Below are 15,520 nucleotides of genomic sequence, written 5' to 3' on the forward strand. Positions count from 1 at the left end.
GAATTCCAGTATATTAAAGGATTTCAGAAGCCTCCCAAATGTTTCCATGTTCCATATTTTAGCATTGATTTATTTAGACCAAGATCGGTGTTTTCTTTGAATTCGGCAATCTATCCATAAAAACTTCTGAATCCTTCACATTTCCTTAGTCTACGCAGCTATTTGGACAGTTTTTGACTTTGTAATAATTTTAGACTACACATTGATATTTAACATCATCTTACTCTCCAAACCATCTCAGGTGTCTTTCTGCTAGAAATTACCCAAGGTGGAATTAGTTATGAAAGGCAGAAGCAGCTTAGGCTGGAAGAAAAGAGCCAAAACTGGCTTGAGCAGTTTTGTGTGAAGTCTGAAAGGTAAGAAAGAGCCACGATCGTGTCCATTTATGCATTCACAGCAGTGAGTTTATGGAACATTTCTCTGCCAAACAGGAAAGCAGAAGTGAACTAGAACATAAAGAACTGTGGGTTTAAATTCCACTTAATTCCTTCCTTCAAGTCTCCTAAACCATCACTACTTCTACTAAATTTCTTATGGGAGGTCTAGGGTCTTGGGTGTTGTGAGTCTTAGTCAACAGAGAAATCCATGCATGTGTACATATGTGATACACGTATAAGAGAAAGGGATGAGCAAAAGTTCTCTTCTGTACCTACTTCAGTTCATGTCATGAATCATGTTTTCCTCAGACACTTGTTTCTTTCACTGAAATATCACCACTTCTCAACTACTTTGTTCTTCAGTCATCTCACTTTTGGGGCAAGAACCTTCTTCCCTGAAGCATACAACCAGTTTTCTGCATATATTCTCAGTTTCTAATCTCTTTTGAAAACACATTTTTTTCTCAAACTTTGTTAATCTTCTCACACTCCGGACTGGCTGACATCTGTGGCAGTGTTTTATGGACAAAATGAGTAGCCTTATGACCAGAATGAAATTTTATCATACATTTGCATGGGGACTTACTCAAAATTTTTTACCAATTATTTCATTAAAACTTAATGTTAACCTCATCTACATGTTTCTAATTATTTTATGGTTTATTCCTCACTCTTATTTTTATATACATAAATTGCATTATTAAGTTCCTAGGAATGTGTTATTACAATAATTTTTATTGTAAATCTACCTATGGTATATCCATTAGCTGCATCGTTCCTGAATTTCTCAGTTCCTTCCTTCACTGCAATTTTCAGAAGATCATCATTGGCTTCAGCTGAAGTTTAGGTGATGGTGGGCAATGGTATCTCATAGATCTATACATAGGCAGCACGGGAATAATGCCTGTAGCCTTATAACTTCAGTCCTTAATGTTATCTTTTCATCTTCAACTAATGTATTAATATCTTAAGGTGATGCTGGAGTCAGTAACTCAGAGCACATTTCTGTCAAACACAATGGTTTGTGATCCCCTGACGTCTTGGACAGAGTTATTTGGGACAACTGAAGATGACTACACCACCTGTGATCATCAGAAAGGTATGTAGATAGACTCCAATAGAAAAAAACATACAATGTCAAAAACTCAGGGGTGATTTGAATTTAATTCATTGAAGATTAATCATGCAGAAAACAGGCTAAGGATTCTGAACCTTCTACTGTATGCATTCTATTTTCTAGTCTTACTGACCTTTTCAAGCATATCATCAGCCATACAAGATAAAGGTGCACAGAAGAGTAGTAACAAGTAGTGGCTTTAGTCCTGTTACGTGTTGTGCTGAACTGATGCTTTCCCCTCATTTGAAAAGATGATACACCTAATGCAGACAGGAACTTCCAGAGGAGAGCATGGTTCATTAAGAGGGGCAGCATAACTATGGCCTCAGATTCTTGACTCCTTTTGTTTACCCCATCTGCTTGAACCCCAGCATTTGTCACCAAAAACATTGCCAGCACTTCAGCTATATAACAGGAGTAATTTAATTTGGGAGATTTACAGTTCCTCCAATGCTCTGCAACTTTGTAATGAATAGCAGTGACCAGATATACACACACTAAACTGGCAAGAACTAGGATTCTGAAAGCCACCAGAGAACTGTATGCCTGTAGAGATGCATCCCTAATAACACAAGAGTTCCCCACTGCAGAATCTGCCAACGTTAAGCATGTAATCCTCTAACTGTGCATATGGAAACCCTATGCTTTATCAGGGCACGCATCTCCTGTGGGGATCCCAGCTCTGAAGGAACTCATGCCAAATGCCCTGATGTCAGGCCAGGTCCCTGTTCAGAAGCTTAAGTAAGTGTTACTTGTTAGAAATCTTCTCCCTTCTAAACAGTTGGCTTAAATTCCTAAACAGTCCTGATATTCTCCTGCGCACTCAGGCTGAAAAATTGAACAGGCTCTGAAAAGAGAGGTAGCACAAACCACTCATGTTACTGAGCCAAACTTTTGGTGAGAACTGGGAAAAAATAGAGTTTTATGCAATATTTTTTCTCTTCCAAAGTTATTTTTGTCCTTTTACATGAGAACACTGCTGGTCTTAGGGAAAAAAAACCTTTCCTGCCAAGGCACAGTTTGAGTAACAAAGAACAGAACTGTTTGCGTGGCTTCTGATGGTGCTAATCCATGACCACTGAGGACGAAGTGTTTGTTTCTATATTGCTAAATTTGACATACGAGGTAGAATATAAATCTTCTTCCTTCAACTAAATGGCTGTATTTAAAGCCCTGCAGGAACTGAATTGTTATTTTTTAAAAAATCATATTGTTTTAGTATTAGTTTTCATTCCAACGTAGAAGACAATTCTAAATTTCATTTGAAATCACAGAAAGTATTTTGTTTTAAAGTTTAAACGTGCATTTTTAAATATCTGATGTGATTTAATTTAAAGTTGATTTTGGATCAGTCAGAATAATAATTATTCTTTTGCCTTAATTTTTATTATAGACTTGCCTGTTATTCAATCTTCTTCCACTTTTTAAAACAAAACCAACGCCAAACACAAAACTCACAACAGTGAAATTGAAATAACCCCAAGGGAACTTGTGATACCGGCAGATCAGCATTTGCCAAAGGTAAAGCAGCTTGTCTGAGGCATTTTGACAATTTCTGGCTTTACTGCAGTCTGTTACTTGTTTACAGCATAAGGTCTGGGACTTTACAGCTGCGCAGCTCTGAGTTCATCCAGGTGAACAGTGCTGCAGCGTCTCTACCCCAGCCATTACGTTAAATTGAGCTCCACTTGTAGCTCAGTGCAAAGCTCCCTCAGCTCTTAAGACACACCGCGTCGTGCAACAACCAGGTCAGACAGCCTCTTGCTAAGCAAAGCTGAGCTGAGGAAATAATTAGCATTTTCTGACCAGGGTAGGAGCTGTGTTTCTTCCTCCACAGGTTTTCTATTGCTCAATTTTTGATGCTTTTAGGCTTTCCAGTAGTCCTTCATGGTTACAATAATTTCTCTCCTGAGTCAAATTTAAACCAGCCTGTGAATTCTCTTATCATTCCTTCCACAGCAGCCAAGGAGCACGTTTAACATGTCTAGCACACACAAGTAAAACCACTACTGCAGTGCCATCAGCGTCGCACAAGCAGCCCTTGAACAGAAAAGTAAGCACTTTGTTCTGAAGCCAGAGAAGAATCTAGGTCAGTGTAATAACATTAAACCTACACTTTCTTCTGGTGACAGTAATAGGCTTAAGGGTTGTGATCCCTGTGTATTTTGAAAACCTATTTTGTACTTGCTAGAAACAAAGTAGAAACTCAAGGTTAAACAGATGAAAAAGGGATGGCCTAGGAAGAAACTGCGTAGAAAGAAACAGATGGAGACCACTGATTTGCAGGCTATCACAAGGCTCAGCTCCTGTGCTAGAAAGAGCACTAGTATTTTTATGTACAAGCCCAAAGTAGTAACTTTCTGTAGTATTTTCTCCAAAAATGTGAAATTGTTCCAGCAGACCCAATCAGAGGCAGCACTCTGGCTTACAGGGACTTTAGTCTGGGACAGTGCAGCAATCTCCAAGTTCCTACAAGAAGAACCATAGGGTTAGTTTGCCTTTACAGTTCCCACATTGGTCAATTTAATGTTTTTATTTTCTGGCAATCAGAATCTATCAGGATTTATATTTGGGGGCATTCTTTTTTCTTAATACAAAGTAGAAGAAGTTAAAATCTGTGACACTAAAAATACTGTGTCATTTTCATTTCTTCTCTGTGTTCCAGCGCTGGAGGAAAAAGGGAAAATAATACAGAAATATACAGAAATTCTAGCTTCAAAAATTAAAACGTTATGCCTAAATGAAATGTATCTTTTCCAAATGACAAAAAGGTGGGCCAAATTATATAGGAATGATCTGCCTGCCCTATATTAAAACTGGGCTACATAGAAACAGACCACCCAGTCTTGCTATGGCTGACAGCAGTATTTCCCCCTGTTCTAAGCACACGTACTGTATTAGCTTGCCTGCATGTGCCGTGCAGAAATCAGTGCATCCCAGGAAAATCTGGACAGCTGTCTTTGATTTGGTTTGGGTTCCTGAACCTACGTGAGACTTACCGCCTTCCACAGCTTTGCTTGTCACCATTGATAAAACCACATCCCCTGCAAGGCAGGAGACTCATTTTGGCAGTCACCTTAGCTATGGGACACGAATGAAGTCTCCTGATTGAAACAACCTGTGCAATCTGGGAAGACTATGTCAAAAAATGCCATTCCCTGAGGGCTGGAGCCTGCTGGGAACAAAAGGGTTTAAACACCCAGGCTCAAGAAGCAGTACAATTAGTCAATGCTGCTGAACAGGCAGTGGAAATCACCTTAAAATAGTGGAAAGGGCAAGGTCTGAATTCTGTGCTTTCTGCACCCTCAGCGACCCACCATCATCCTGCCAGGTATCCTCCTCCCTTGCCCTCAAGTTGTAGTTTTAGGCCCAGTTCTGGCATGTCCCTGTCACTGGGGGATCTACCTGTGCCCACCTTACCTTTCTGCACATCTTCTGTCCTTAGGTTTTTATGTGGTATGAAATTCTGCCTGCCCCTTTCTTTTTCTCTAAAAGAAAACCTGAAAATCTTTTGTAGAGCCATTGGTTTTGGCTGATCTTTTCTTTCACAGTGGCATAATACCTTGGTTCATGTCCATCATTTAGAAGACAGGAAAGGTCCCTGAATACTTAACTCTGCTATGAGAAATAAAAGGCGAGAGCACATACAAAGGTAAAGTCTTGGTGTCAACACCTTTTAAATCCTCATCGTATACAACAGTACTTCAGGAGGCCCTGGAATATTTAAAAAAAAAAAAAAAAAAGAGTTTTTCCAATGCTAAAGCAAACAAGGAAACTGGACGAGTTGAGTGCTGTTCCACGAAAGGTGCATGCTGTGCCATTTATATGACAATATAAATATTGGCAGCGAAGCTGATATTTATCCCAATCAAGTCAAAGTTTCAAGCCCAATGGCCAAAATATTTCAAGGTTTTTCACTGTACCTGTGGAATGGCAGAACAAATAGTTCTGCTTTTCTTTCATGTTGCCTTAAGATAGAAAAAAATGAGCAATCCAACACTCTTGTGAACAAAGCCATGACGTTGTCCCTCGGCTGCGTTTGCCCAGGGGTACAGTGAAGGGGTCCGGGCTGGCTCGCTGCAGCAGCTCAGCGAGTGGCCCATGAAACACGGGGCTGGATTCACTGCCAGCCCCGCAGGGAGGCCCCTCAGCTGGGACATCTCTCCGGCTGAGGATGTGGTGATGTTCCAGTTTTCCTAAGGGGGCTGGAGGCCGTTGGCAGAGGATTAAAAAAAAAAAAAGTATGCCTGGTTCAGAAAGCGATGAGTTCAGCCTTCTGCTTTTCTTGAGCAACCTCTGAATTTGGGATTCCTGTAGAGCTCAAGCCTGATTTTAAAGCTTGCTTTTTTTTTTTTTTTTTTTTCTTTTTCCCTGGCGGAAGCCTTGTGAGCCTGATGCTCCCAGCACTCCCATTCTCCCCCAGGGAAGCCTTCAGACTCTGACATAGCCAGGTGTGCGCAGTCTGCAGGGCTCATAAAGCCAATCCAATGTCAAGCTCATCTGATTTTCCTTTTAAATAAGGAGGTGAATAAAATCTGAGATTCAAATATCCTCAAGGTGTGGGTCCCAAAAGTCAGACCTGGAGCTTCTGCCCACCTCTTGCCTTTGCTAGGATGTCACAGTAGCATCTCAGCATTGAAATCACAGCATTCAGTATTACATTAATTCTATATGTGCATACATATGAAGATATTTATAGCATGGGAATGATTCATGAAAGCAACCACAAATTTCTCTGTAAACTTTTAGGACCTATAATTACAAGTATTAATTACTTTACAGAAGCCATGTAGGATGCAAGATCCATATTTCAGTTATTCTGTCACAATTTTGAACTCTTTGAACTAATTTTACTATGGAAACTGATCCAGCCTATTTGCATCATTTTGCACTCTGAACTGGCTGTCTAGACCCATACAACTCACTTGGTTTGCAGTGCTATCATAACCGATTTTGAATTACAACTTCACGTAAGCAATGCCTAAAATAAAATGTACAGGATTCATTGGAAAAATAAATAATAAATAATGAATGACTGGACTAGGAAATTGTGAAATAGAAGTCAAGCGTACAATGCTGTGAGATGTGAAAATAAACTAAACCTTTTCTGATTTTTTTACAGTACTCTTATTCACATATTTGATTGCCTTTCTATTGCTATTTACTGTTTTGTAACTGCGCCACTCCAGTGCTATAATAAATATTACAGATATTCAAAATCAATTTAGAATCCTTAAAGCTCCTGAAGCAATAATATCTCAAGGCTGGGATTTCTGTAACTGCTTGAGAATCTCACCTGAGAGAAATTAGTAGTCATCCTTAAAGGCTTAAAATAATAGAAGTAAACTGAGTAATGAATGAATTAAAATGATGATTTGGAGATGCAGACTTGAATTCTGTTTTCCCCAAATGTTATCTGAATGGATACAGAAAGGACATTCTTGCCATTCCCTATAATTCTTCCAATCATCCAACAGAAGAAGACTGCAAGATCAGACCTTCTCATGCATGTATCAGTCTAGCTCACAGAAAGAAAAAGCAGAGCTTTTTAAAGAGTGTGCCCATCACTATAAGCCCAAGCAGCCTCAATAATAGGAGCCTGTATTTTTATTTGAGAGAAAATGTTTGAGTCACAGATTATGCTTGTGAGCTGCAGCATATAGGTTTATTATACCAGACCTAGATTTTACATCAGTAATAGTTAAAATATGTTTTTTCTAGAAAAAAACTAAATGTTTGTTGCAGATATATACACATTTCTACACATCTTTCTGGTAACTGCATTGCTAAGGACATAAGGCTGTTAAAAAATTGGGCATTTAATTGGCAAGTAGTTTTAGGTTACAAGTGACTGGCAGGTTTACTTAGAAGCTCTTCCACTCTTCCTTTTACCTGTCAGAAATATTTCTCCAGTGATAAGTGTGTTAAGAGTAATACATTCTTCATTTTCTCATCTAGCAAAAAAATATTCCCTATGACAACATTAACAACATCATTTTAGATGAAAGGAGTGAAAGAACTTGCTGGAATTATAAGAAAAATAATAATAAATTAATGGTATTTACCCATCTGCCAGAGTGCAGTTAGGGGTCGTTGAATGAGAGAACTTTCACGTCTAAGATCTGAGGTTATTTTAGTCTAGGAACACATCACTCCTTTTTACCACAGAGTGTTAGGTTCTCACAAATTCTGTACACTGACCTTTTTAAATTTTTTTGAATTCCATTTTAAGAGGTGCATTTTCTATTTTTTTCACATGTAAGCACTTTCTCTTGAAATGTCTCACACAATTGATATGAATATTTAAAATACAAAAGCCTGTGACAATAGGAGACAGAAAAACACAAAAGGCAGGGCTTGATGTGTTCTAGAGGAATAAGGAAGGAAGACTGCAGTCGTAACAGAAGAAGGAAGAGGGATAAGTTTTGCTTCAAATATGCTTATTAAAATGAAGTGCACTATAAGCTTTGCATTGCAATGTTCCTCTTTCTTGTCAACTATGTTGTAGATTCTTATTCTTTCTGGACATCCATCCCCCCAGAATACTGGAGAAAGAACAATGTCTGTGAATGGTTGCAGTTTTGCTGTGCCCAGTACAAACTAGATGCCAACTGCATTTCCCTTTCCCACTTTAAAATCAGTGGCTTACAGTTGTGCAATATGACCCAGGAACAGTTCCTAGATGCCATTTGTGGCAAATACTTGTATTTCATCTTATAGAATATGAAGACGTGTGGTTAGTATCCCAGAAATCGAATGCAAAACAAAAAGCATTCTATTTTTGTGTGAATTTCACATTAACAGAAAATGTGGGATCCACGCCTCGAGCACTGAAGAAAGGCAAAATACAGGAGCAGCTTAGACACTGCATTGAGAAGCACACAGAAATATGGCAGGCAGAAGAGCAGCTCAGTGCGACTTTGGGCCTCACAATCACATGCAGACCAGGCTCGTCTCTGTGAGCCAGTCAAATCTCCAAACAGATCCCAAGCACTGCTCTCTCCTTGGCCTTTCTACTGAAACTGGTCAACCTGCATAATCCAAGGGAGGTTTACATCCTGACTGGTTACAGAAAGACATAATACATTGTTATGCCTGTAACTCAAAGTAATGAAGGTTGCTCTGCTTCTTAAAGAGTAAGCAAGAAGTTTTCTTTTATGGGGTTATTAACGCTGCAGTATGCACTGATAATCCACCTCATTAGTGGTATGCTTAGTGATGTTCTTGAATGGAAACAATTTTAATTTACAATTTTCAACCTTGTCTTGGAAGATTTATTACTGCTTAAATGAATTTAGGTTCAAAAATTAAGTTATTGACAGTTTTGTCTAAGTGAAATAGTGAAATCTCTGCTGCAGGATACCCTCACTCTATATTCACTATTCCCCAAAGATTAACTAGTGTGTACCCCAAGCTAGGGTAATTCCACAAGGGTCCATTGTGATGATATGAGCAAGAGAGTTTCCTCTAAGCAGGGAGATTCAGAAGGTCATTTCCCTATGCTCTAGCAATGAGAAACTGAGCAGCATTTCAGCTGCTTGGAGCCCTCAATGGCTCAAGCCTTCTCTGGCTTAGGGGAGTATTTGACCAAACTGGAGCCACAGGGCTGCTGTAAAAGAACAGAAGTCTTAGGCGTGCAAGTCCTGGAGGGTCCCAAGGGAGCTGACACTGCCAGTGGCTCCTGATGGTGAGCAGCTGCTGGGTTATGACGTGCTGGAGCTCGGCCACCTCACCCACCTCAGCTGCCCTGCGGGGAGAGCGGCTGGTGAGGCACAGGGACCAGAAAGGGAGAAGGCGACAGCAGAGGGTGACCTGGTACATGGTGAACATGGAGGGGGGGAAGGCTGAAGCGGAAAGGAACAGGAGCATTGAGATACTGGGAACACCAGAGACAAGACAGTGCCTAAGAAAATACATGGATAAGCCTTATCAAAATGAAGTAGGGTTGTGCAGCGACTGAGACTGTTGTCACTAGTACGGGTAAGACTGGGAGAGGTGAGCAACACTAGAGGCTGCTGGAAGACCAAAAGAACCCTGTGTTTTAGGCTGGCACTGCTCTCCTGTGGGACTGCCATCTCTGTCTTCCACCCAGTATTCCTGTATCATGGCAGACAGGCCGTTCAGAGGGAGATTATTGAATGCAGGAGATAAGGATGTTATTAAGGGAATTAAAGAATACAGAGCTGGGGAGAAAAGCTCATTAAGAAAATGAACATTTATAGTCAGTGCAGAGATTGAACACTTGGCAGTAAATTAAATACAACAGCTCATGCATATCCACTTTTATGAACTGCATAAGGCCTGTGAGGAAAGGCAGTATGTAGTCCAGTAATGCAAGACCTTGCCACAACATACTTAAGCAATGGGCCAAACTATGGCTGCACAAGCAGGCTTAATTCTGTCTTTTCCCAATTTTGCATGCCAGACTCACAACATGAATTAAGTTCCTTGAATGCAGATTTGTATGTGCAATGCATTTATTTATGAATGTAATGACTCCTTTAAAAGGTGATACTGTCCTACTAAAACAGACAAGTTCCAGCCCTGTGAAGATCTGATTTCCAGCAGTAGAGATGATTTTTACTTAGAGGAAGGAGGTAGGGAAGACTGCAGGAGCAGTTTTAAAGGGCTGAATGAGAAGGGACTAACTAAGTGTAAAGAAAGGGAAAGAAACTGTGATATAGATGACAGCAAAAACCAAATGCAAAGGGACCAGAGGGAAAGGAAACTTAGCACACATGAATCATGTGAATAGAGATATAGAGACACAATGCAAAGGGTAAGAAAAAAACCCCAAAAGTTAAAAAAAAAACAACAACCCTCAGACATAGTCAGAGTAGTGGGAGAGACAAATAATTTTAGCAGCAGATAAGTTGAAAAATTATTTCATGGGTTTGTAGTCTGCATGTTCTTTACAACTTCTATTCTGAACTACGTTCATAAGTAAAGCTGCAAAGGGCCAGGACTTGGCTTTAAATTTCAGTTCAGGAGTTATTGTTGTGAACACTGGGTTATGTTTTTCCCTTTTAGGCATTTCTTTTTTTTACTGATGCAGAAGAAACAAAGCCATCCAAGGACTGTAAGTAAACTTGTTTGTATGTAATAATCTCCACTCAACAGGAGACACTATATTCAAAGCTTAGCAATATTTAGCAGTTCAAGAGATTTCTAAAAATGAAAAAAATCCAGGCCATTTACTTCTTCTCTAATGTTTTCCCTGAAATATCTGCAGTATGCAGAGAAGTAGCGATTAGCAGAGATCCCAACATTTCTGAATTGGTATTTTGAAGAGAAGCAGGATCCCAGGAGCCTTTGTACATTCCCTGAGGCTGCAAGCCAGGTACTGAGCAGAGCAAAGCTGTTCTTTTGTCCATAGATTCCAAAAGGGCAGAAGCACAGCTTCATTTCCATGAGAATACTTTGAATTTTTGTGGGAGGTCCTATAGCTGGTGGACTAATACAGTCAGAAATATAGATCCTGTTGATCTTAAACACAGTCGAGCTTGTCATTTATCTGCTGAGGAGGCAAATGGGTAAAACTAGCAAAATATCAGGTGTCTGACTACATCTACACCAGGACATTCTGTGGTCACTCAGTTCTGACCATTAACCAGTACTAATAATCTAATAACTCTCAATGGGCTCTGAGGTATTAGTGTTGCTGGCTGAATTTACCTGCATTTTCCATTAGGATTTAGGCAGTTTGGGACACTTCCTTGGTCAAGCCCTTCAGTCAATAAAAGAATACTGAACAAACTCATCGATACGAGAAGAAGCAGTCAAAAAAAAAAAAAAAAAAAAATCCCAGAATACTGTCTTACCAATTCTGGCTGATGCTCTCCTGGGCCAGCAGCAGACTCTGAATATGCCATGAAACCTTCATAACTGAAAGCACAAGGCCTTCAGATAGCCCTGCATGCACACAGACGTCTTGCTTTCATCTTTTTGTATTATGGCTTCACATGCAGCAAAATAAACTCTTGGAGGTCAGCTCTTAGAAACATAAACACAATGGGATATAAGAATATAAAACTACAGCCCATTTTGACAAAAGTCCCCCTATTTTGATATTTTTAGCCCACTACCATTTATCCAGTAAAATGGATTTGTGGTTCTTCACTTTGTAGTCACTCTCACAGATTTCGCTGATCGCCCTTCTCACTAGATGTGTACCAAGCAGATACAATTTTTTGTAACCACTGGAGTGGTAAAACACCAGAACAGGTTGCCCAGAGAGGTGGTAGATGCCTCATCCCTGGAAACATTCAAGGTCAGGTTGGATGGGCTCTGAGCAACCTGATCTAGCTGAAAATGTCCCTGTTCATTGAGGACATTCAGAAGCTTGGACTAGATGACATTTAAAGGTCCCTTCTGACCCAAACTATTCTATGGTTGCATATAAGTGTTGTTAGCAGACTTTGATAATCATCCCAGTTTCATTCATTATCCTCTTCTAGTTGTTCTCTGCACTATTACAATATTGAGACAGACACTGTTGAAGTGTTGGTCACCTGTGCAAGCATGTTGTCTGCTGAGGCAGTTTTGACTTTTTAGAAGCACTGCACAGCACTAAGCTAAGAAATCTGCTGGCTGCGTATCACAGAGGGTACATTTCATCCATGCACACCATGCACCAAATTCCACGTGTCTACAGAATCGAAGTATTTTGAACAGAGCATTGACAAAAATTTCACGTTTTGTTGTGCTGCAATCCATACAGCTGCGTGTTAATTATTCACTTGGGTTTACCTTTGTGCTAGAGCTTTATTAAGGAGATAGCTAGTAGCTCACAGTCCCACTTTGACTTCACGTTGCGTGGCATTTGGATAGGTGACCTTTTGACCAAGTTGCCGCCAGACTCAGGAGTTCCTTCTTCACTGCTCACGTTATTCTGCAGTTCAGTCCCACCCTGTGATAAGGAAGGCAGGTAACATCAACGGCCAAGAATGTCACAGTTGTGGTAGAACAAGTAAGTACACATCAGAAACTCAAAACTGGAGTCAGGATTACATAGGTTATGTTGCTCTAATTCTCCAGCTACATGTGGTTATCAAAAGAAACTTTAACGGCACCACAAACAAATAAAATTTCACGGAGGTTTGGTTTTTAAGTTCTGCCAGCTCTCATGATTTTATCATGAGACTTGAGGTACGTGGCATTTATCTTAAAGCCACATTTCCTTTTTTGTTTACCTTTTTAAAGGGTTTCTAGCTATTTTAGTGGAAGAGTTACTGGAAAAACATAAGCTGAAAATAACCTAAAGGTTTTAAATGCAGGAAAACAAATAAGAAACCTCAAATATTTTTATAATTGTCATTATTCTTATGTTGCTCTCAGGACTTTGGGGGGGGGTCTGACTCCTGATTTTTAAACACTTGTGGTCAGTGTTGGGATTGAATATTCATTTAATCCCCAGCACCTTGATTAGCTAGTAACTAATCTGAAGTTAAGGCAATAGATGCATATAAAAGTTCTACTGGCTTTTTTAGTAAAATCACATTATTTCTAGAACATCTGATGCTAAACCAAACTTTTGAACTGAGTTGTAAAAACAGAGAAGAGTCTAGCAATGATGGGAAATAGGCTTTGCAACTCATATTATTGTCTCATTTTCAGGCAAGCCAATGTTTGTTGCAATCTTTCACTTAAAACACTTTAAATTAACTTGAAAATTACTTTTAAAACTTCAAGTTAAATACTTTGTTGAAGTCACTGTTGATCTGTGGAACAGAAGCTATGAATGACATAAACTTTGCAAGACAGTAAAATTCACTAGTTTCTGGAGTGAAAAAAACAGACTCTAGCATCATAGGTATTTGCATGACCCTGTTTTGGGTTTGGGGTTTTTTTGAGCAAGTAATTTGAAGCCAGTTACAGAGAAGCAATGCACAAAAATTTTCAAAGTTGAACTGCGATAAGTGCACTTAGGTTGTGAGGTTGACAACCTGATAACAAACTGTAAATACAACTCTGCCTTAGTACTTTGGCATGAGTAATAAAACATTGACTAAATATCTGTCTTCTTCCTGTTCAAGCCCTGCAGAGTTCTCCTTTATGGGAATTTGTAAGAGATTTGCTCCTTTCTCCTGAAGAAAACGGTGGCATCCTGGAATGGGGAGACAGGGGACAAGGCATTTTTTGGGTTGTTAAATCAGAAGCTCTGGTAAAGATGTGGGGACCTAGGAAGAAAAATGACAGAATGACATATGAAAAATTGAGCAGAGCTCTCCGATGAGTTAACAGGCAACAGGGCTCCTCATTTCAGTTGACGTCTACCTCAGCATCCATTTTTCAGAACAATCTGGAAAAATTAGGGGGGTGTGGGTGTGTGTTGGGGGGTGGTGGGTGGCAGGGTGTCTGGTTATTTTCTTCATGTTTATTCTATAGGTCGTGAGATAGAACCCAGTTTCCTTTGTTTCTAACCAATATCACAGGGCTAAATGTAAACCAGTACAGAGTTGTAGCTCTACTGATGACAACAAAGCTGTCACACTTTACCTCAGCTGAGAATTTTGCCAAGTGACCACCCACAAAATGACCCTTTTTGCTGTAGCAGTAATACTGGTGGTTTCTTCTGAACTGTGGTAATCTTACAGGAAAAATATAACCAACCAAAGAACACATTTCTTTGTAATTCTTTTATCTTTCAAACAGTGGAAGGCATATGCAAGGCACATGGGAAACTTTAAAACTCTTTAAAGTCAGAAGAGCAATTTAACAGAGTGGACCCCTCTGACTGTAAAGAACACAGTGACTCATGTGCTGTTCTTCTGCCATGAAGTCCACGTAAAGAACTCCTCTGATGTGACTTCTACTTTCTCTATTGTTTCGTTTCTTTTCACCCCTGCAGTTACTATTATAAAACAGGCGTTTTGGAATGAGTGGACAGAAGGCTGGTGTACAAGTTTGGAAAGAATGCCCACAGACGGCAGGAGAACAAGATATGAACTGCCCCGTGCTTCCTTCTCAGCACAGAACATGCCACAGCCTGGATGATCCAGCTGCAATGGACACGTGAGGGGGAGTTTTTCCACTCCCTCTCTCCCCTCTGCTAGTCTGGACAAATTCAAGAGGCAGACTAGAGCAACAAAAACAGCACTTGAATTTTGAAGTGGCCCTCCCCTTCCTGCTTTCTGCCAAGCATTATGTCCTAGTATACCTTTAGGAATATTCTGACTGCTGCTCAAGAGAGTAGGATTAATTTTCATATTTAAAACCTCCCTGTCTCTCTCTGTCTCAGCCAGTATGTCCACTGCGAAGCATTAAATTCCTCCCTGTTTCACTGCCATTTAAAAGGGATTGTTTAAGAACATTTCTCAGTTAGGTTCCTATACTTTGGAAGAACACAGAATATTTTTTTTTTTCATTTCATAAGAAAACCACTTTTCTGACACATTCTACCCTAAACCATTGCATTTCTCAGATATGCTAGAAATCTGTATGCTGTCCAAAATGAACAGTTCAGTCCTCTCTATTTCCCTGGATTTAATATGTCCGGTCAACCTAGTTAACAAAGAAATTCCTTCCAGTACTTAAAGAGGGCCTGCAGGAACGGCGGGGAGGGACTCTATGAGGGAGTGTAGGGACAGGATGAGGGGTAATGTTTTTAAACTGAAAGATTAGCTATCAGGAAGATATTCTTCCCTGTGAGAGTGGTGAGGCCCTGGCACAGGTTGCCCAGAGAAGCTGTGGCTGCCCCCTCCCTGGAAGGGTTCAAGGCCAGGTTGGACGGGGCTTTGGGCAACCTGGGCTAGTGGAAGGTGTCCCTGCCTGTGGCAGGGGGTTGGAACTGGGTGATCTTTAAGGTCCCTTCCAACCCAAATTATTCTACGATTCTACAATTCTGTGATTCTATAAAATAAAACTCTATTCTGAATTATTTATCAAACAGCTACCTCCTTTGGCTACTAACTTCATCTTGGTGTATTTGTTTTTTTGAACGTAAAAGAGTTCAATGCATTTATTTGTCACCATTCCTTGTGCTATATTGGTGAGTTGCAATTGATAACACAATATCAATTCTGTT

At 40.0% G+C, this 15,520-nt stretch overlaps 1 protein-coding gene across 1 annotated transcript; it reads left to right on the forward strand.

Moving 5' to 3' along the window:
* Positions 1-1,352: 1,352 nt before the first annotated feature.
* On the forward strand, positions 1,353-14,441 carry ELF5 (E74 like ETS transcription factor 5). The gene is given in 8 exon segments (XM_074852522.1): positions 1,353-1,476; positions 8,003-8,225; positions 10,395-10,401; positions 10,525-10,573; positions 12,325-12,412; positions 12,414-12,463; positions 13,530-13,737; positions 14,345-14,441. Coding segments are annotated over 8 exon segments (846 nt in total).
* Positions 14,442-15,520: the final 1,079 nt, after the last annotated feature.

This window comes from Strix uralensis, chromosome 29 (assembly GCF_047716275.1).
Source record: "Strix uralensis isolate ZFMK-TIS-50842 chromosome 29, bStrUra1, whole genome shotgun sequence".
Taxonomy (NCBI): Eukaryota; Metazoa; Chordata; class Aves; order Strigiformes; family Strigidae; genus Strix; species Strix uralensis.